The sequence below is a fragment of the Caenorhabditis briggsae genome, assembly GCF_000004555.2.
Source record: "Caenorhabditis briggsae complete genome, chrI, whole genome shotgun sequence".
Taxonomy (NCBI): Eukaryota; Metazoa; Nematoda; class Chromadorea; order Rhabditida; family Rhabditidae; genus Caenorhabditis; species Caenorhabditis briggsae.
Window position 1 is genome coordinate 14,167,115 of NC_013489.2, and position 16,179 is coordinate 14,183,293.

A 16,179-nucleotide genomic window follows, 5' to 3' on the forward strand; every position below is an offset into this window, starting at 1 on the left:
CGGTTTTACGTTTTACTGAGGCTTAGAGTTTTTGTAGTTTGTAGTCGCTAAGCCTCAGTAAAAATGTTCAAGCTTCACGTGAAAATTCGTTAAACTTTTAATTTTCACGTACGTTTTGAAGATTTTCCTGAGGCTTAGCAATTTATGTAGTTTGTAGTCGCTGAAATTTCCAGCATTTCTATCCAAAAACGACTTTTCTAGCTGAAAAACTAGCCGAGTTATAGTGCTTTTAAGTTTTACTGAGGCTTAGAGAATTTTCGTAGTTTGTAGTCTAAGCCTCAGTAAAAATTTTACGTGAAAAAAAATTCTTTCAAATTTTAATTTCCACGTATTTTTTTCTCAAATTTTTCACGTGTTAAAAAAATCTTGAGGCTTAGCGTTTTGTAGTTTGTAGTCGGTAAGCCTCAGTAAAAAATACAAACCGCTATATCTCGGTGATTTCTGAACCGTTTTCGATCGTTCTTGGCTGGAAATTAGTCAAATTTTCTGCTAAATACAAACTACAAAATTTCCTAAGCCTCAGTAAAAATTTCGAATCGCTATAACTCAATTATTTCTGAACTATTTCGAAGCCATTCCCTCATTGATTTTTGTCCTCCTCGATTTCAAAACGTTTCCTCGGCTTTTCCCTTTCGTTTGAAATTTTCTAAAATCGTCCCCCGATGATGATTCATCAGATAGTTATCCTTCATCTTCTTCTTCATCTCATCGGAAGACACATCATTGGAATTTCTGCCTCCTCCTCCGCGTTTTTATGGAAATTATGAATCCAAAAGTTTGAAGTCGTCACAAAGAGCGATGACAGTTTGATGATGTGACAGTAGAATAAGTAGAAACTGTCATTTTGGATTTTTGTCAAAAAACGGTTTTTCGTCGTCTTTTTGATGATGATCTACTTTGCATATATACGCCAGCCGCATAGTATTCGGCCATTTTCGCGCATTTTCCGTCTCCTATAGTGTCTTGTTTCGGGGGGTAATGGTGACCTCGTTCGTCTCCTTTGGCTTCCCCGTTTTACCTACATTTTGGGTGGAAAGAGAGGGGGTGACTTTGGTGGTTGGGAGGTTTTGTTTGGCCGTTTCTCTCTCTCTCTCTCTCTACCACTGGCGGCTGCAAAAAGGTGGTGGCCTTGGAATTTGCTGGCCCCAGAAGAAGCCCCAGAAGAGGACAGGTGCTAAAGGGAGGGATCTAGAAAGGATCTAGGAGAATCTAGAAGAATCTATAATGATCTGGACAGCTTGGCTGATCTAGTAGGAGTTTGAGAATCTTCGATATCTTGAAAACCTGATCCTTTTCAAATTCCAAACAGTTTGGGCTTTTCTGGGCCTGCAGACCATACCCTATTCTAGAAAGATGGATTCTAGACGTCTTGGCTACTTGAACTAGAATTTTAGAAGACAGCAGAAATTTGGATTTCCAATCCTAACGTTATCTAGTCTAGACAGATGCTCTACCACCTGGCTGTCTCAAAAAGTTCAGTGACCCGTAGAAGAGCCCTATCACACCAAAACCACACGAGTCTCTTTCCCATATTTGCACAGTTTTTGTCACATTTGAGTGACCTCCTATGGTTTTCTTTCGCGCGCACAGGAAGTGTGTATGTATAGAGATAGGGATCGTTAACTTTGGGATCAGTTTTTTAGAACTATTTTCAAGTGCTTTTTTAGATTCTCAAGCGAGTTACCTCAATTCGAGAGGGTTTAAAGGGTATCTGGGAGTCTATGGGTCTAGCAGATTGCTTAGAGAGCTCTGGAAGCTTGTAGATGCTCCAGAGAGCTCTGGAGGTTCCGCAGGCACCGATCTGAAGATCGAAAAAAAAATATTCCTGGATTCCTAGAGAAGGATTTTCAGAACCTAGAGAACTAGAAGATTGCCCTGGAAAGCTCTAAGGGCTCATATAGATGTTCTAGAGGCTCCGATCTCGTGATCCGAGGATGTCTGAGAGTCTAGGGATCCTGAACTAGGTCTTTAGAGTTCAACAGTCTAGGAGATGGGCCTAGCGAGCTCTAAAGGCTTATAAATCCTATCCTAACGGATTAGGGAGCGCTGTAGGTGTTCTCTAGGTGTTCATTGGATCCTCTCACAGCAGGATACTGGTGTCTTCGTCCTTGGAACCAAATCTTCATTCATTCGTTCAGAAGGAATTCGATCTCGTTAAGGGGGAACGGCTGACCTTCAAGGGAACACACATTGCCTCTTTCTTCTTTCAAATTGCTAAGGAATTACTATGTATATTCCCATGGAACGGGGAAGAAATTTTGACAAGTTGATTAGCGGTCTATTCACTGGTCATAACAGAGTCATAAGGTCCCCTCTCTTTAGCACAGGATAAGGATAATTACGGGTTTCCCACGCGTTCTCTGTTTCCATATGGAAAAGGTGGTGGACATGATAATTGAGGTGTCTCAGGGGGTGTCCATTGGAGCGAACTTGTTGATTTTCTGCTGCCAAGCCAACAAGAAGTCAGGAAGTGTATGTACTTGACGCTCAAGTGGATTATCGTAGTGGTGTAAAGTTGCGCCGCCCGGAAATGTTTCTGTTTCTTTGCGCGTCGCTGTTCGCCTGCCTCCTGAAGGTTTTTGAATCTGTGTCCTCGTCCTTGTAGGAGTCCTAGATCCTATATACATGTTGTTGGTGGGTGGGAATTGTTTACATGAAGAGAGAAGGGTGCGAGCATTTATACATAGGGGCAAAGAGTCAGTCGACTTCTTATTGTTTCTATTGGGAATCAAAGACATGAGGAAACTTGAGCGCGGGCCAATACAAGACAAAAGTTTTGGATGAAAGGGGGCGCAACTTGAACTTTGATTCATCTTGAACAGAGAGGATTTGGAATCTAGAATTTGGATCTTCAGAATTGATCCTAGAAGACGCTGGTACCCCCAACTAGCTGGAAAAGATGCCTAATTTGAGTTGGCATCTATAGCTAGTCAGCTATAGCTCAATAGCTAGCTATGGCCTAATTCGAGCTGGCAAGCTAGCTAGTTCAAAGCTTAAATAATTCCCTGGCACAATTAGCTTGATTGGCACAGGTAGCAAGTAGCTAAAGCCATGAACATTTTGAGAGAATAAGCTGAATAGCTTGAGCTAGCTTGTACTAGCTAGCTTTCTAGCTTGAGCTTGGAGCTTGGCGAGATTCAGGAGAGCACCTATTCAAATACACAAAGAACATGCATTCCTGTCTGTCTCCTCTCCTCCTCCGCTCTCTATTCCTTTCGATTCATGATAATTCTGTTTGCCGAACGACGTGAGCCATAGATTAGAGTGATAATAATAGGCCACCACCACCTTCCTTCGGCCGAATGTTTGTATTTTGAATCAAAAATCTTATATTTTTGAATTTCTTTGGCCATTTAAAGGGATCAAATTGGGTTCCAAAAGCGAGCTCGGCAAAATTTGACATGGTTTGGATTTTTGGACTTTTCTGAATTTGACGGGGTTTAATTGGGATCTGGAAGTTTCTGGAAGTGTCTGGAAGCTTTTAGAAGGCTCTGGAAGCTTTTGGAAGGCTCTGGAAGCTTTTGGAAGGCTCTGAATGCGTCTAGAAGCTTCTGGAAGACTCTGGAAGGCTCTCGAAGCGTCAGGAAGCTTATAGAAGGCTCTGGAAGCTTTAGGAATGCTCTGGAAGGCTCCGACTAGCCAATTCCACCGATTTTCAACCCTGGGATCCTCTCTGTTTTGGGTGCAATGGACGGATTAACTGTCCTAAGAGTGACCAGATGCCAGGGCTAATTAGGTGGTTGACTAGCACTCCACACACACACACACACACACAGAGACACTAGTCCTTATATAACGGAAACAAGTGTGTAATGGAGTGAATCCCCTTCGTCAGAATTGGGTTTTCCGGGGGAACATCTTCTTCTTTCTTCTGACATCTTCTTCTTCTTCTACTTCTACACGACTACTCTTCGTTTCGAAGTAGTACATAGTAGTGTAAGAAGTTATTGCATGGTTAATGAGGCTTGGGCCGAGCCAGGGGGGAAGAGAGAGGAAGAGTAATTACGCAAGTGTACACACGAACCTACTTTGAATTTGTATTTGGAGGTGAAGGGACATGTGTAAAATGATACTTTTACTGGGTCTAGAATGAACCTTTACTGACGCTTAGGAATCCTTGTAGCTTGAAAAAGCCTAAAATTTGACGAATTTCTAGCCAAAAACGATCGAAAACGGTTCAGAAATAACCGAGTTATAGCGATTTGAAGTTTTTGCTGAGGCTAAGCGACTACAAACTACGAAAAGTTGCTAAGCCTCAGTAAACTTTCAAAGCGTTCTAACTCGGTTACAACTGAACCGTTTCTAATCGTTTTTCGACACGAATCAGTGGAACTTTTTGCTTTATAGAGCTAGACTACAAACTACAAAAACTTTCTAAGCCTCAGTAAAACTACAAAAAGCTTGTAATTAGGTTAGTTTTCAACCGTTTCGAGTCGTTCTTCCATGATTCGGTTGTATTATTTGCCTAGTACCTCCTCTAACAAGCACACCTAGCACCTTCATGTCCTAGGGAACACGACACCTCTGTCCGCTCTTCTCCAATTGGCTATTCGTTTTGCTTGACCGCCGGCCGAATGCGCTTTTGCTTATACAAGCAAGGACATGGCCACTTGAGAAGGGTCAAATGGGGTGGGAGGATGGACACATTGAGGGGCCAAAAAAGTGATGGGAACTCGGGGAATTTGAAAAAATCATGAAAAACGACAAATTTTGAGCTAAAAACGATGGAAAACTAGCTGAATTACATTTTTTTTACTGAGGGTTAGCAATTTTTGTAGTTTGTAGTTTTGATCGAAAAACGCCGGAAATTTGACGAATTTCTAGCTAAAAACGGCTCGGAACGGTTGAAAACTAGTCGAGTTATGGCAATTTGAAGTTTTTGCTGAGTCTTAGACTACAAACTACAAAAATCTCTAAGCCTCAGTAAAAATTGAAAACGCTGTAACTCGGTTATTTCTGAACGGTTTTTGGTCGTTTTTTGACTGAGCGAAAATTCGTCAACTTTTCTTGTCGACTACAAACTATAAAATTTCCTAAGCCTCAGTAAAAAATATTCCTTTAGAAAAGTGCACACGTGCACTGGTTTTTAAAGCTATTCACACAGTTTTTAGTTAGAAATATTGGAAATTTCTCTGGCTACAAACTACAAACCCCTAAGCCTCAGTAAAATATTCACACATCACAATTTTTTTCAGATTCCGCATCAACCGTCAATCCGATCCGAAACGTCAGTTCACCATCGATCAAGATGGAACCCTTCGTGTTGCTCATTCCCTGGATCGAGAGGATATCGCAGTGTACAACTTGATTATAGAGGCTTATGATAATTGTAAGTTGGCGTGGCTGGGGCGCTTTTGGCGCGTTTTTTAGCTTAAAAATCGAAAATTGGGCATTTAAAGATATTTTCCAGCTACTTTAGCTCGAAACATTCATTATTTCCAGCCAAATAACTTGTTTTTTTTCAGCCAACAACATTGGCCGTCAAATGGTTGCTGTCTATCTTCAAGACGTGAATGACAACGGACCGGAGCCCTACACAGTGCCACGACCATGTATTTTCCGCGAAAATACTCCAGTCAATCAGTTGGGCACGTGCGAGATTCGAGCAACCGACAGAGATACGGCGTAAGCGTTTAATAGACTACAAACTACAAAAAATTCGAATTTCTACAGTGATTTTGAGCGAAAACTCATTTTTAGACCAATTTTCACAGACTACAAACTACAAAAACCCACTCAAAATCAATTTTTCAGTGAATTCGGGCCACCATTCACGATGGAAGTGTCGCCAAACTTCAAGTACAGTCAATACCTGAACGTGGTGTTCAATCCGAATGGAGACGGTGGAAATGGATCAATGACAATCACACCGCTTCAAGAATTTGATCGTGAAGCGCCGGTACCTGGAAAGATTCTGGAAATCCCGCTGGTTTTGGCCGATCGAGCTGGTAGAAGGAACGAGGCGTCGGTTCATGTCATTATTGGAGACTTGGTTTGTCTTTTTTCCTTTTTTAATGAGAATTTTGCGGTTTTTCACACTAATTTTGCGAAATATGTCTGGAAATTGGTCGTTTTCAGCTCAAAAACTAGCCATTTTAGGTTTCAAACCTCTAACAACAGACTATTGAGCTAAAAATGACGAAAAATAACTATTTTAAATTCTTACTGAGGCTTCGGGAATTGTGTAGTTTGTAGTTTGGATCCAAAAAAGGGAAACATTTGACAAATTTCGAGCCAAAAACGATCGAAAATGGTTCAGAAATGACCGAGCTATAGCCATCTGAAGCTTTTACTGAGGCTTAGACTACAAACTACAATAATTTTCTAAGCCTCAGTAAAAATGAAAAAAAAAAACTCATTTTTGCTCATTTTTTTTTCCAGTTTCGAGCAAAATTCGTGAAATTTTTTTCTCTTTATATTCGTGTAGTTGTCTGACAAGGCGAATTTTTAGTATACAATTGCTGAAAATTGAGCAAAAAAAAACACGAAAAATCGATATTTTGGCATGAATTCGTTTTTTAAAATTTCAAAATAGACGATTTTTCCTTGAAATTATTAATTTTAAACTCGAAAATTATCACTTTAAAGGTTAATTTTTGTCTGAATATTGGTCATTTTAGGCTTCCGGGCTTTTGGAATTCTGAATTTTCTAAAAGACGTCTCTTTTCTGAATAGATTTCTATAAATTTCCTTTTTCTCCATTTTCCGCTAGAAATAGGTTAACGATGCCTCCATGCCTCTATTTCTCCTTTTCTGTGGGGGTGTCAAACGACCTCAACGGGCGGCAGTCGGCCCCCCCGTAAAAAAGAAAAATGACCGTAATCCCTGCGACAATGACAAACTAAAGGGACATGGCCCCCTTGTTTTTTGGATGGATGCCGCGCTCTAATTTGTAATAACCGCCTTTGACCCCGTAATAGTAACACTAAATATATAGGGGATTAGAGAAATGAGCTTTTTTTTGGGGAAAATAGATTTTAAGCCATTTTTAGCACCTAGATTCCAAAAATTCCGTCGAAAATCTGCAATTTTAGCACCTGAATGGGGCTAATTTGGTTCTAAAATTTTAGGATTCGGATTTTTCATTAAAAATGTCCCCAAACATCCCATTTTGACATTGTAATTAGAGAGATATGGACCATCTGGGGGAAGAGGGGGGGGGGGACTTCGTAGAATATTCTTTCGGTTTTCTCCTGTTCAAAAAGTCAAGAACATCTTCTGAATGCTCTCCTGAATATGTAAATGTGATGAGATTTATGCAAATGTTTAGTGCTCTTAGCGTTCAGAAGACGTTAAGAAGAAGAAGACGTTGAGAATGACCTATCAGGCCAATTAGGGAAATGGCTTTGCCTAGCTTCCGTTCCAATTTTCCCGGGACCATCTTCTCTTTATTAATTTTTCAAAGAAAATGGGAAAATTGAAGACGGGGAGAGAAAAAACCAGAAAATTTGAAGAATTTCCAAAGAAAAACGATCAAAAACGGTTCATAAATCGCCGAGTTATCGCGATTTGAAGTTTTTACTGAGGCTTAGGAAATTTCGTAGTTTGTAGTCTAGATCATGAAACGCGGAAAATTTGACTATTTTCCATACAAAAACTATCGAAAACGGTTGAGAAATCGCCGAATTACATCGCTTTTTAATTTCACTGAGACTTAGGAAGTTTTCGTAGTTTGTAGTCGCTTAGCCTCAGTAAAAACTTCAAATCGCTACAACTCGGTGATTTCTGAGCCGCTTTTCGATTGTTTTCGACTCTAAATTGGTCACGTTTTCGGTTTTTTTGCTTATGGTCCGGGCTACAAACTACAAAGTTTTTCGAGGAAAAATGGAAATATTGAAGGGAAAGCTCTCGGAAATTCGCGCTAAAGGCGCCCCAGCCTCCCATAAATGTCATCAGAGGTGCGGCGAGCACTTCTTTGATGTCATATTCTTGTTAGACACACACCCACACATTTTTATTAGAATCACATCAAAAGAAGCGGCCCTCTTCCGATGACACTGAGAGAGGTGACAGAAAACAAATAGGACCCGCCATGCGCAAGAAAAAATGAGAATATTTATACGATGCGCATGAGAACAGGGGGTAAACATTGGGTTAAGAAGAAAGAAATTCACAGAAAAAATGAAGAAAAATGACGAAAAACTTTAAATTTTTACTAAGGCTTAGAAAAATTTGGTATTTTGTAGTCGACAAGAAAAGTTGACGAATTTTCGTTCAAAAACCATCGAAAACGATTGAGAAATGACCGAGTTATAGCGATTTGAAGTTTTTACTGAGGCTTAGAGACTACAAACTACAAGAATTTCTAAGCCTCAGTAAAGATTCTTCATTTTGTTTGTTCTTTACCGGGGCTTTTAACGTGTTTTATAGTTTGTAGTGGCCTAGCCTCAGTAAAAACACTTCCTAGAGCCAGGAGTTTACTGAGGTTTAGACTACAAACTATAAAAATTTGCTAAGCCTCAGTAAAAATGGAAAAAATTGTTTTTGCTAATTTTTTTTTCGATTTTTCAACCAAAATCCGTATGTTTTTTGCGCTTTTCAGTAGAATTAGTGTAGTTTGTAGTCTGAAAGGCAAATTTTGAGTATAAAATTGCTGAAAATTGAGCTGCAAATCTGCCAAAAATACAAACTACAAACTATAAAATCTCATTGTTTTCAGAATGACAACACAATGCACGATGGCCGTATGACGATTCATGTGAACTCGTACCTGGGCCGCCTGAAACAGACTGTAATTGGACGTGTCTACGTGGATGATGCAGATGATTGGGATCTGGGAGACAAGACGTTCTCCTGGAAAGACAGCCGTCCTGGATTCGAGCTCTCCGACAAGGGAGACATCACAATGGCAGCTGAAATGGCCGCCGGAACGTACACGATGAGTGCAAATGTACATGATAACGCCAGAGACGAGGACGCCGTCGGATACGTGACTGTCATTGTGAATGCCGTCCCACAGATTGCATTTGATAACCAAGGAAGTGTCCAGTTGCTGATAGCCGAGGAGACACCACTTCAACTACCCGACGATTTTATTCGAGCCGATTCGAATGGACAATCGCTGATGGACACGTTCAAACAGGAGATGGTCGCGTATATGGGTGGAGATGTCACTGTTGACGTCTTCTCCGTGCAGGTAAAGCCTTTTTTAAATGTGAAAATTTTCAAAAATTCGGAAATTTCAGATTTTGAGCCAAAAAACGATAAAAACTGTCAAATTTGAGCCATTTTGAGTCTTAAAAGAGGACTACGAAAATACCTGAAAAATCGGATAAGAATCTTCAAAAATTGCTGAAAAACCTAAAAAGGTCTAAAAATTGTGCAATAAAATTAGATTTTTTGAGCTTTTTGCAAGAATTTTTCGAATTTTTCTTAGTTTTTATATGAAACTACATACTTTTCTACCTTTTTGAAACCCCCTTTAAGCCTAAAAAAACGATATTTTGCACGAAAAACCAAAAAAAACTAGGTTAAATTCAGGTAGACTGGGCGAGTCGGCTGGGAAAAGTGGTAATTTTTGGTATTTGGAATGCTCTCTAGACGTGTTTCTTGTGAATTTCTAGATGATACTTTCTCCACAGCACGTATTAGAGCAAACGCGCTCCACCGGAACTTTTCGAAATTTTCAGTAGAGCGCACTTTCTTTCAAGCATCACCGTCCTACCCGATTTGTCTCTCTAATTTTTCCCAATTTTCAGGTCGGAATCGCCACCCTTCAAACCAGAGACGTCCCAGTCCTCAATGTCAGATTCAATGCACGTGGCAACGCCTACAGAGACACTGCTCAACTCAACGGACTCATCGCAGCGCATCGTGCGGATCTTCAGAGGAAACTCAACGTGGAAATCGTTGGCGTCGGCATCGATATGTGTAAATTCACCCAATGCGACGCCGGATGTCAAACGCTCAACTCTGCCGACTATGACGGTATCGTAGTGTCAGCCAATTCCACTGTCGTCGTTGGTGTCAATGCCACGTCACGCGACGATTGCACTTGTCCGGTGTGGAGGGCTCCACCCGCTTGCCAGCACTCGTTGTGCCATAATGACGGAGTGTGTCATAACACGAATCCTGGATTCTTCTGCGAGTGTAGAAATGATGGATTGAAGGGATCCAGATGCCAAGGAACGACGAGAAGCTTTGGAGGAAACGGTTTCGCCTGGTACAAGCCAATGCCCGCTTGCACTAGCTTGAACATCTCTTTCAGCTTTATGACAACGTAAGTGGCAAGAATTTTCATGAATTTTGAGCTAGAAATCATCGGTTTCAAATTTTACTGACGCTCAGAAAAATTTTTAGTTTGTAGTCCAGGAAATTTGACGATATTCTAGCCAAAAACCCAATGAAAACGGATGAAAACTAGCCGAGTTACAGAGATTTTAAGTTTTACTGAGGCTTAGAAATTTTTATAGTTTGTAGTCTGCAATTAGAAAATGCGGAAAATTTGACAAATTTCTATTTCAAAATCATCGAAAACGTTCGAAAACTAGCCGAGTTACAGCGGTTTCAAATTTTGCATTTTACTGAGGTGTAGGAATTTTGTAGTTTGTAGTCCAGGAAATTTTACAAGTTTCTAGCCAAAAATCGTTGAAAACGGAAGAAAACCAGCCGAGTTATAGCGATATTAAATTTTACTGAGGCAGACTACAAACTACAAAAGTCTCTAAGCCTCAGTAAAACTTCCAAACCGCTCTAAATCGGCTATTTTTTGCTCGATTTTGCTCATTACAACGCTTCGAAGTTTTACTGAGGCTTAGAAATTTGTGTAGTTTGTAGTCCAGTTCTGAATATGCTGAAAATGTGACATATTTTTGCGAAAAATCGTTGAAAACTGATGAAAACTGGCTGAGTTACGGCGATTTAAAATTTTACTTAGGCTTAGACTACAAACTACAAAAATTGCTAAGCCTCAGTGAAATTTCAAAAAGCTCTGAATCGGCTAGTTTTTGCTCGTTTTCGTTCGTTTTTCCTTCAAATTGCTCATCATAAAATCGTTTCCAGACAATCCGACGCGCTTCTCTTCTACAACGGACCACTGGAGACTCAACGCAACGACACCCATATCGAGTATTCCGACTACATCTTCATTCAGCTTCGCGGCGGTCGAATTTCTTTGGAAGTTTCGATGAACGGTCAATCGAGAAGCTCACTGGAAGTGGCATCGACAGCACTGAACGATGGCACGTGGCACGAGATCTCAGTGAATCAGGAGGGAAAACGAGTCGAGTTGGTTGTCGACAACTGCCGATTCTTAGGCGCCGGAGCCGATGATTCTAGTTGTCGTGCCGAATTGTACACTCCAGATGACGACGAACGTCTGAATATTGTGACACCTGTGCAGATTGGAGGACTGGCACCGCTTTCCGGACAAGACTATCCACAAACGATTCCACGTGGCGGTTTGAATGGATGCATTCGGAATTTGTACGTTAATGGAGATCAGTATGATTTGGCGACCCCGGCATTCGAGCAGAATACCGAGAAGGGATGTAGGTTGTGGGGATCCACGTGTGACTCGAATTCAGTCGACTCGCTGAATCATTGTATCCATGGAGACTGCTTTGCGGATGTTCAAGGATCTGGTGCCATGGTTGCCAAATGCGTGTGTGATCCAGGATGGGGTGGACCACGATGTGAACGACGAATGGAATGGATTCAATTCGCGCAAGGAGCCTTCATCGAGTACTCCCCCAAAATCGCCTTCCCAGAACAGGTGTCAGATATTGAACTGCTGTTTATCTCGGGAAAAGTCAACGGCGCGCCAGCTGAGCTCTCATTTGGCACGGATTCTCAACAGAGCTACGTGTCGACAAGCTTGGAATCAGGACAGAATGGGGTCACTGCTGCTGGAAAGTTTGATATTGGAAGTGGAGGAAAACGGGCACGACAAGAGCTCCGAGTATCTGAAGTGTTGCTGAAGGAGAATGCGTCGTATTGGCTGCAATTCACCAGAAATCCGACTCGGGCGAGTTTATCGATTGATAACGCGTATACGGTATCCACACAACTGGACAAGGGAGAGCCATTCTCGCTTCAAGTCAATCAGATCACACTCGGAACGCAGGGTCAGAATAAGGGATTCCAGGTGAGACAGGAATTCACAATTTAAATTAAATTAACAAGAATTTTTGTGAATTTTTAGAAAAATCGATTTCTAAAAATCCCAAAATTAAAAACCCTAAAAATTGTCTATAATTCAAGCCAAAAACGACAAAAATTTCTTGAAAATTAGCCGAGTTACAGCACTTTGAAGTTTTACTGAGGCTTAGACACTTTTTGTAGTTTGTAGCCTGGATTTAAAAAAAGCAGAAAATTTGACCATATCCCAAACAAACAATCAAAAAATGTTGGGAAATAACATATTTATAGCGATTTGAAGTTTTACTGAGGCTTAGACTACAAACTACAAATTAAAAATAAATATTTTTGTAGTTTGTAGTATTTGACAAATTTTGACTCAAAAATCATTGAAATCGGTCGAAAATAAGTGCGATCACAGTGATTTACAATTTTACTGAGGCTTAAAGTATTTTTGTAGTTTGTAGTCGCTAAGCCTGATTCGTGTCGAAAAACGATTAGAAACGGTTCAGTTGTAACCAAGTTAGAACGCTTTGAAAGTTTACTGAGGCTTAGCAACTTTTCGTAGTTTGTAGTCGCTTAGCCTCAGTAAAAACTTCAAATCGCCAAATCTCGGTCATTTCTGAATCGTTTTCGATTGTTTTTGCCTAGAAATTCGTCAAATTTTGGGCTAGACTACAAACTACAAAACTTTCTAAAAAATCGATTTCTGAAAATTCTAAAAATTGCAGGGTTGCATCGGAACGTATCGTTGGTCGAAACAGAATCTCCCACTGAAACGTGGCGGTGCTCTGGACGAAAACGAAGAATCGATTGTATCGATTGAGAATATGGCGGGCGTTCGAGATGGTTGTGATCTACGCATCACGTGTGCCGATCTACCAACCAACTACTGCGGCGGATCCTTCGCATGCGTCGACTTCTGGAAAGGACCATTCTGTACGTGTAACGACGGTGCCAACGCGATTCTGGGTGACGATGGACAAGTTGTCGGATGTGGAGAGACGTTGGCGGTGTCGAAATTGGGCATCAGCTCACCGGCTATCATCCTTATCATGGTTTCCATTGGACTGTTGTTCTTACTCCTTGCCTTGATGGTTGTCTACACAAGACGATCGCCTGCAGCATTTGAAAACGTTCAACCCGGAGACATGAATCGCGACAATTTGAGACCGTATGCTGTCGAAGGAGGAGGCGAGGCCGATAATGATCAGGTTAGTCCGGAAAAATGACGATTTTCTAGCCAAAAACCACTAAAATTGGATGAAACACAAAAACTACAAAAGTTTTTGGCATAGTTTCTTCCAAAAATGAGCTTTCTACGATGATTTTCAGCCGAGTTATGAGCAAAAAAATGATTTTTACTGAGGCTTAGAACATTTTGTAGTTTGTAGTCTCAGCCATTTATTTTGAGAACAGCCCCAAATTTGGAATATTTCTAAACAAAAACGACTCAAAACGGATGAAAACTAGCCGAGATACAGTGATTTCCAATTTTACTGAGGCTTAGAGACTACAAACTACAAAACTCTCTAAGCCTCAGTAAAAATTGAAATCACTGCAACTCGGCGAGTTATTAACCGTTTTCAATGATTTTTGGCTAGAAATATGTCAAAATTTGTGCTTTTTATGATCTGGACTACAAACTACAAAAAATGCTAAGCCTCAGGAAAACTTTAAAAACGCTCTAACTCGGCTAGTTTTTGCTAATTTTCACTCGTTAAAACGCTTCGAAGTTTTTACTGAGGCTTAGAGTATTTTGTAGTTTGTAGTCTGTTATCAGAGAATGCTTAAATTTTTACGAATTTCTAGCTAAAAAACACTAAAATGGGATGATAACTGGCTGAGTTACAACCATGACAAATTTTACTGAGGCTTAGACCACAAACTACAAAAATTTCCTAAGCCTCAGTGAAACTTCAAAGCGCTGTAACTCGGCTCATTTTCATGCGCTTTGGATCGCTTTTTAAATAGATTTTTGTTAAATCTTTTGGGAAAATTTTTTGAGACTACAAACTACACAATTTTCTAAGCCTCTGTAAAATTTTTTCCATTTATTTTTGTCTCTAAATGTGTATTTTTTTTCTGAATCTCAATATTTTGCAGTACTCAATCGCCGGACTGCGTAAACCAGTGATGCCGCTGGACACTGGAATGGGCGGTGGAATGGGCGGAGTTCCGCCATTGTATCCGCCACGTGGCATGATGAGTCATCCACCGAAAGACGATATGGAGCTGAATTCGAAGATCAAGGACCTGGAATCGGATCAAAACGCGGCGCCATACGATGAGCTGAGAATTTATGACGATGAGCGGGACAATATCTCAGTGGTCACTTTGGAAAGTATCGAAAGTGCACAGTAATTGAATCCTCTCTTATTTGTCTTTTTTTTATGATTTTGCGCTCCACTGGACTTTTTAAAACTTATTTACTTTCGCCTGAATTTTATAAGATTTATGAGGAAAAACATTTTCGGAAATTCAAATAGTCCAATGGAGCGCACTTTCTCTCCTCTCACTCATACTTCCCCATCTCAACCCTATATATCTCGGCCCCTGCGATACTCGTCCAACCGGTGTGTTGTGCTCTTTTTGTTGTTTTTTCTTGTAATTTTTATTTGAAATTTGAATTTCGCGGGTTTCTTGTTTTTTTTTGTCATTTTTTCTATGTACACCTTTTTATGCACCAACCATTCATCCCCCAAAATTGCTTTCACAAAATTTGAATTTTTTGGAATTTTTGCTCATTTTTTTCTTATATTTTTCCTCTTACATAATCACTTAAAATTCCCAAATTACCCCCAAACTTTCACCCAAAATTCACTTATCTATATAAATATTTATATGTATTTTTCTATGCCCCGCCCCCTCCCCTTTTTTAGTGTCTTCTTGCCACCCAATTCTGAATTTTTTGAAATCTTTACCCCCTCATTTTCACCACACACACACCCACACACTTTTCTCAAACGGGAAATCCACTAAAATCACCAACTTTTACCTTTTTCACTGTCTTTTTTTATCACAACAAACCCAATCACCTCGATGAAAACACATAATTTGATTTATATATAAAGAAATTTGATTTAAAAATTGTCTTTTTTTTCTTAAAATATGGCATTGGAAGTGGGCAATTAACTGATAATTAGAGGCAATTCGATAACTTTTCTATTTGATGATGGTAGGAAGATGAAGAAAAATATAATACCTTTTGACAGTTATACACAAAAATTCAGATTTTTAAAAAATCAATAAACCGCCGATCAATTCTGTTGTCTGGCGATTCTCATTCGATCTCTCAACGCCTTCAGCTGATCCAACGAGAAGTCTTTGAACATTTCGTCCAATTCTTCGACACGTGTCCTCTCCTTCTCATCCATTCCGTTCAGAATCGTTTCCCGCTGTCGCCGCTCGCGATTCCTCTCCGTCATCAACGTCTTCTGAAGTTGCTCCGTGCGTTTTTTGACGTCGTCGTACGATTTGAGAGCGACTTCCTGGAACAAAATTAAATTTTTGTGTGAAAAATGATATTTTTACTAGTTGTATTGTATAAAAATGGGTAGGAAACTATATAAATTCATATAAAACTCAGAAAAATCGCGTTTCGTCATTTCAGGAGGCTTCTAGAATCTTTTTTGGATTCCCGCCAAGATTGAAAATTGTGAAAAATTGATTTTTTTTTTGCAAAATTTTTAGACCTTTATAGGTTTTTCAGCTACTTTTGAAGATTCTTTTTTGATTTTTCCGCATTTTTTGTCTGAAATTCGACGGAAGATTACTGTAGATTACTGTATGTCATCTGGTCTAATGTCCAGTCTGAAAAACCTAATTCTTAGCCGGGGGCCTCCGCTCTTAAAGCTTTTTTTGGCTTTAAATGATTTTTAACACTATTTTCAGTCCAAAAACCCCCTAAAAATCTTTGAAAAATGGCTCCGGCGAAGCGAAAATTAAATTTCGACAATCCAGCGGACTCAACGATGAATTTCCAAGCCGATGCTAATTTTCCCAGACAAGTGAGGCACTACAAAATACACTGAAGGCAGAATTTTTCAAAAAAATTCTCGATCCTCAGTGGAAAATCCAAGGAATCGATATCGACGAGCG

The 16,179-nt window shown here is 40.0% G+C and overlaps 2 protein-coding genes across 2 annotated transcripts in view; one reads left to right on the plus strand and one right to left on the minus strand.

The window, feature by feature from the left end:
- Nucleotides 1-14,442, plus strand: part of Cbr-hmr-1 — a gene marked incomplete at both ends in the record, with an annotated part of 57,912 nt that extends 43,470 nt beyond the window's left edge. Inside the window, 8 exons of the mRNA XM_045241511.1 lie at nt 5,196-5,329; nt 5,466-5,625; nt 5,755-5,992; nt 8,660-9,136; nt 9,699-10,219; nt 11,002-12,085; nt 12,810-13,292; nt 14,185-14,442. Coding sequence (XP_045093620.1) covers nt 5,196-5,329; nt 5,466-5,625; nt 5,755-5,992; nt 8,660-9,136; nt 9,699-10,219; nt 11,002-12,085; nt 12,810-13,292; nt 14,185-14,442 — 3,355 coding nt within the window. The remainder of the gene's footprint in view (nt 1-5,195; nt 5,330-5,465; nt 5,626-5,754; nt 5,993-8,659; nt 9,137-9,698; nt 10,220-11,001; nt 12,086-12,809; nt 13,293-14,184) is intronic.
- Nucleotides 14,443-15,338: 896 nt separating this feature from the next.
- Nucleotides 15,339-16,179, minus strand: part of CBG07968 — a gene marked incomplete at both ends in the record, with an annotated part of 3,302 nt that continues 2,461 nt past the window's right edge. The window contains one exon of the mRNA XM_002646050.1: nt 15,339-15,569. Coding sequence (XP_002646096.1) covers nt 15,339-15,569 — 231 coding nt within the window. The remainder of the gene's footprint in view (nt 15,570-16,179) is intronic.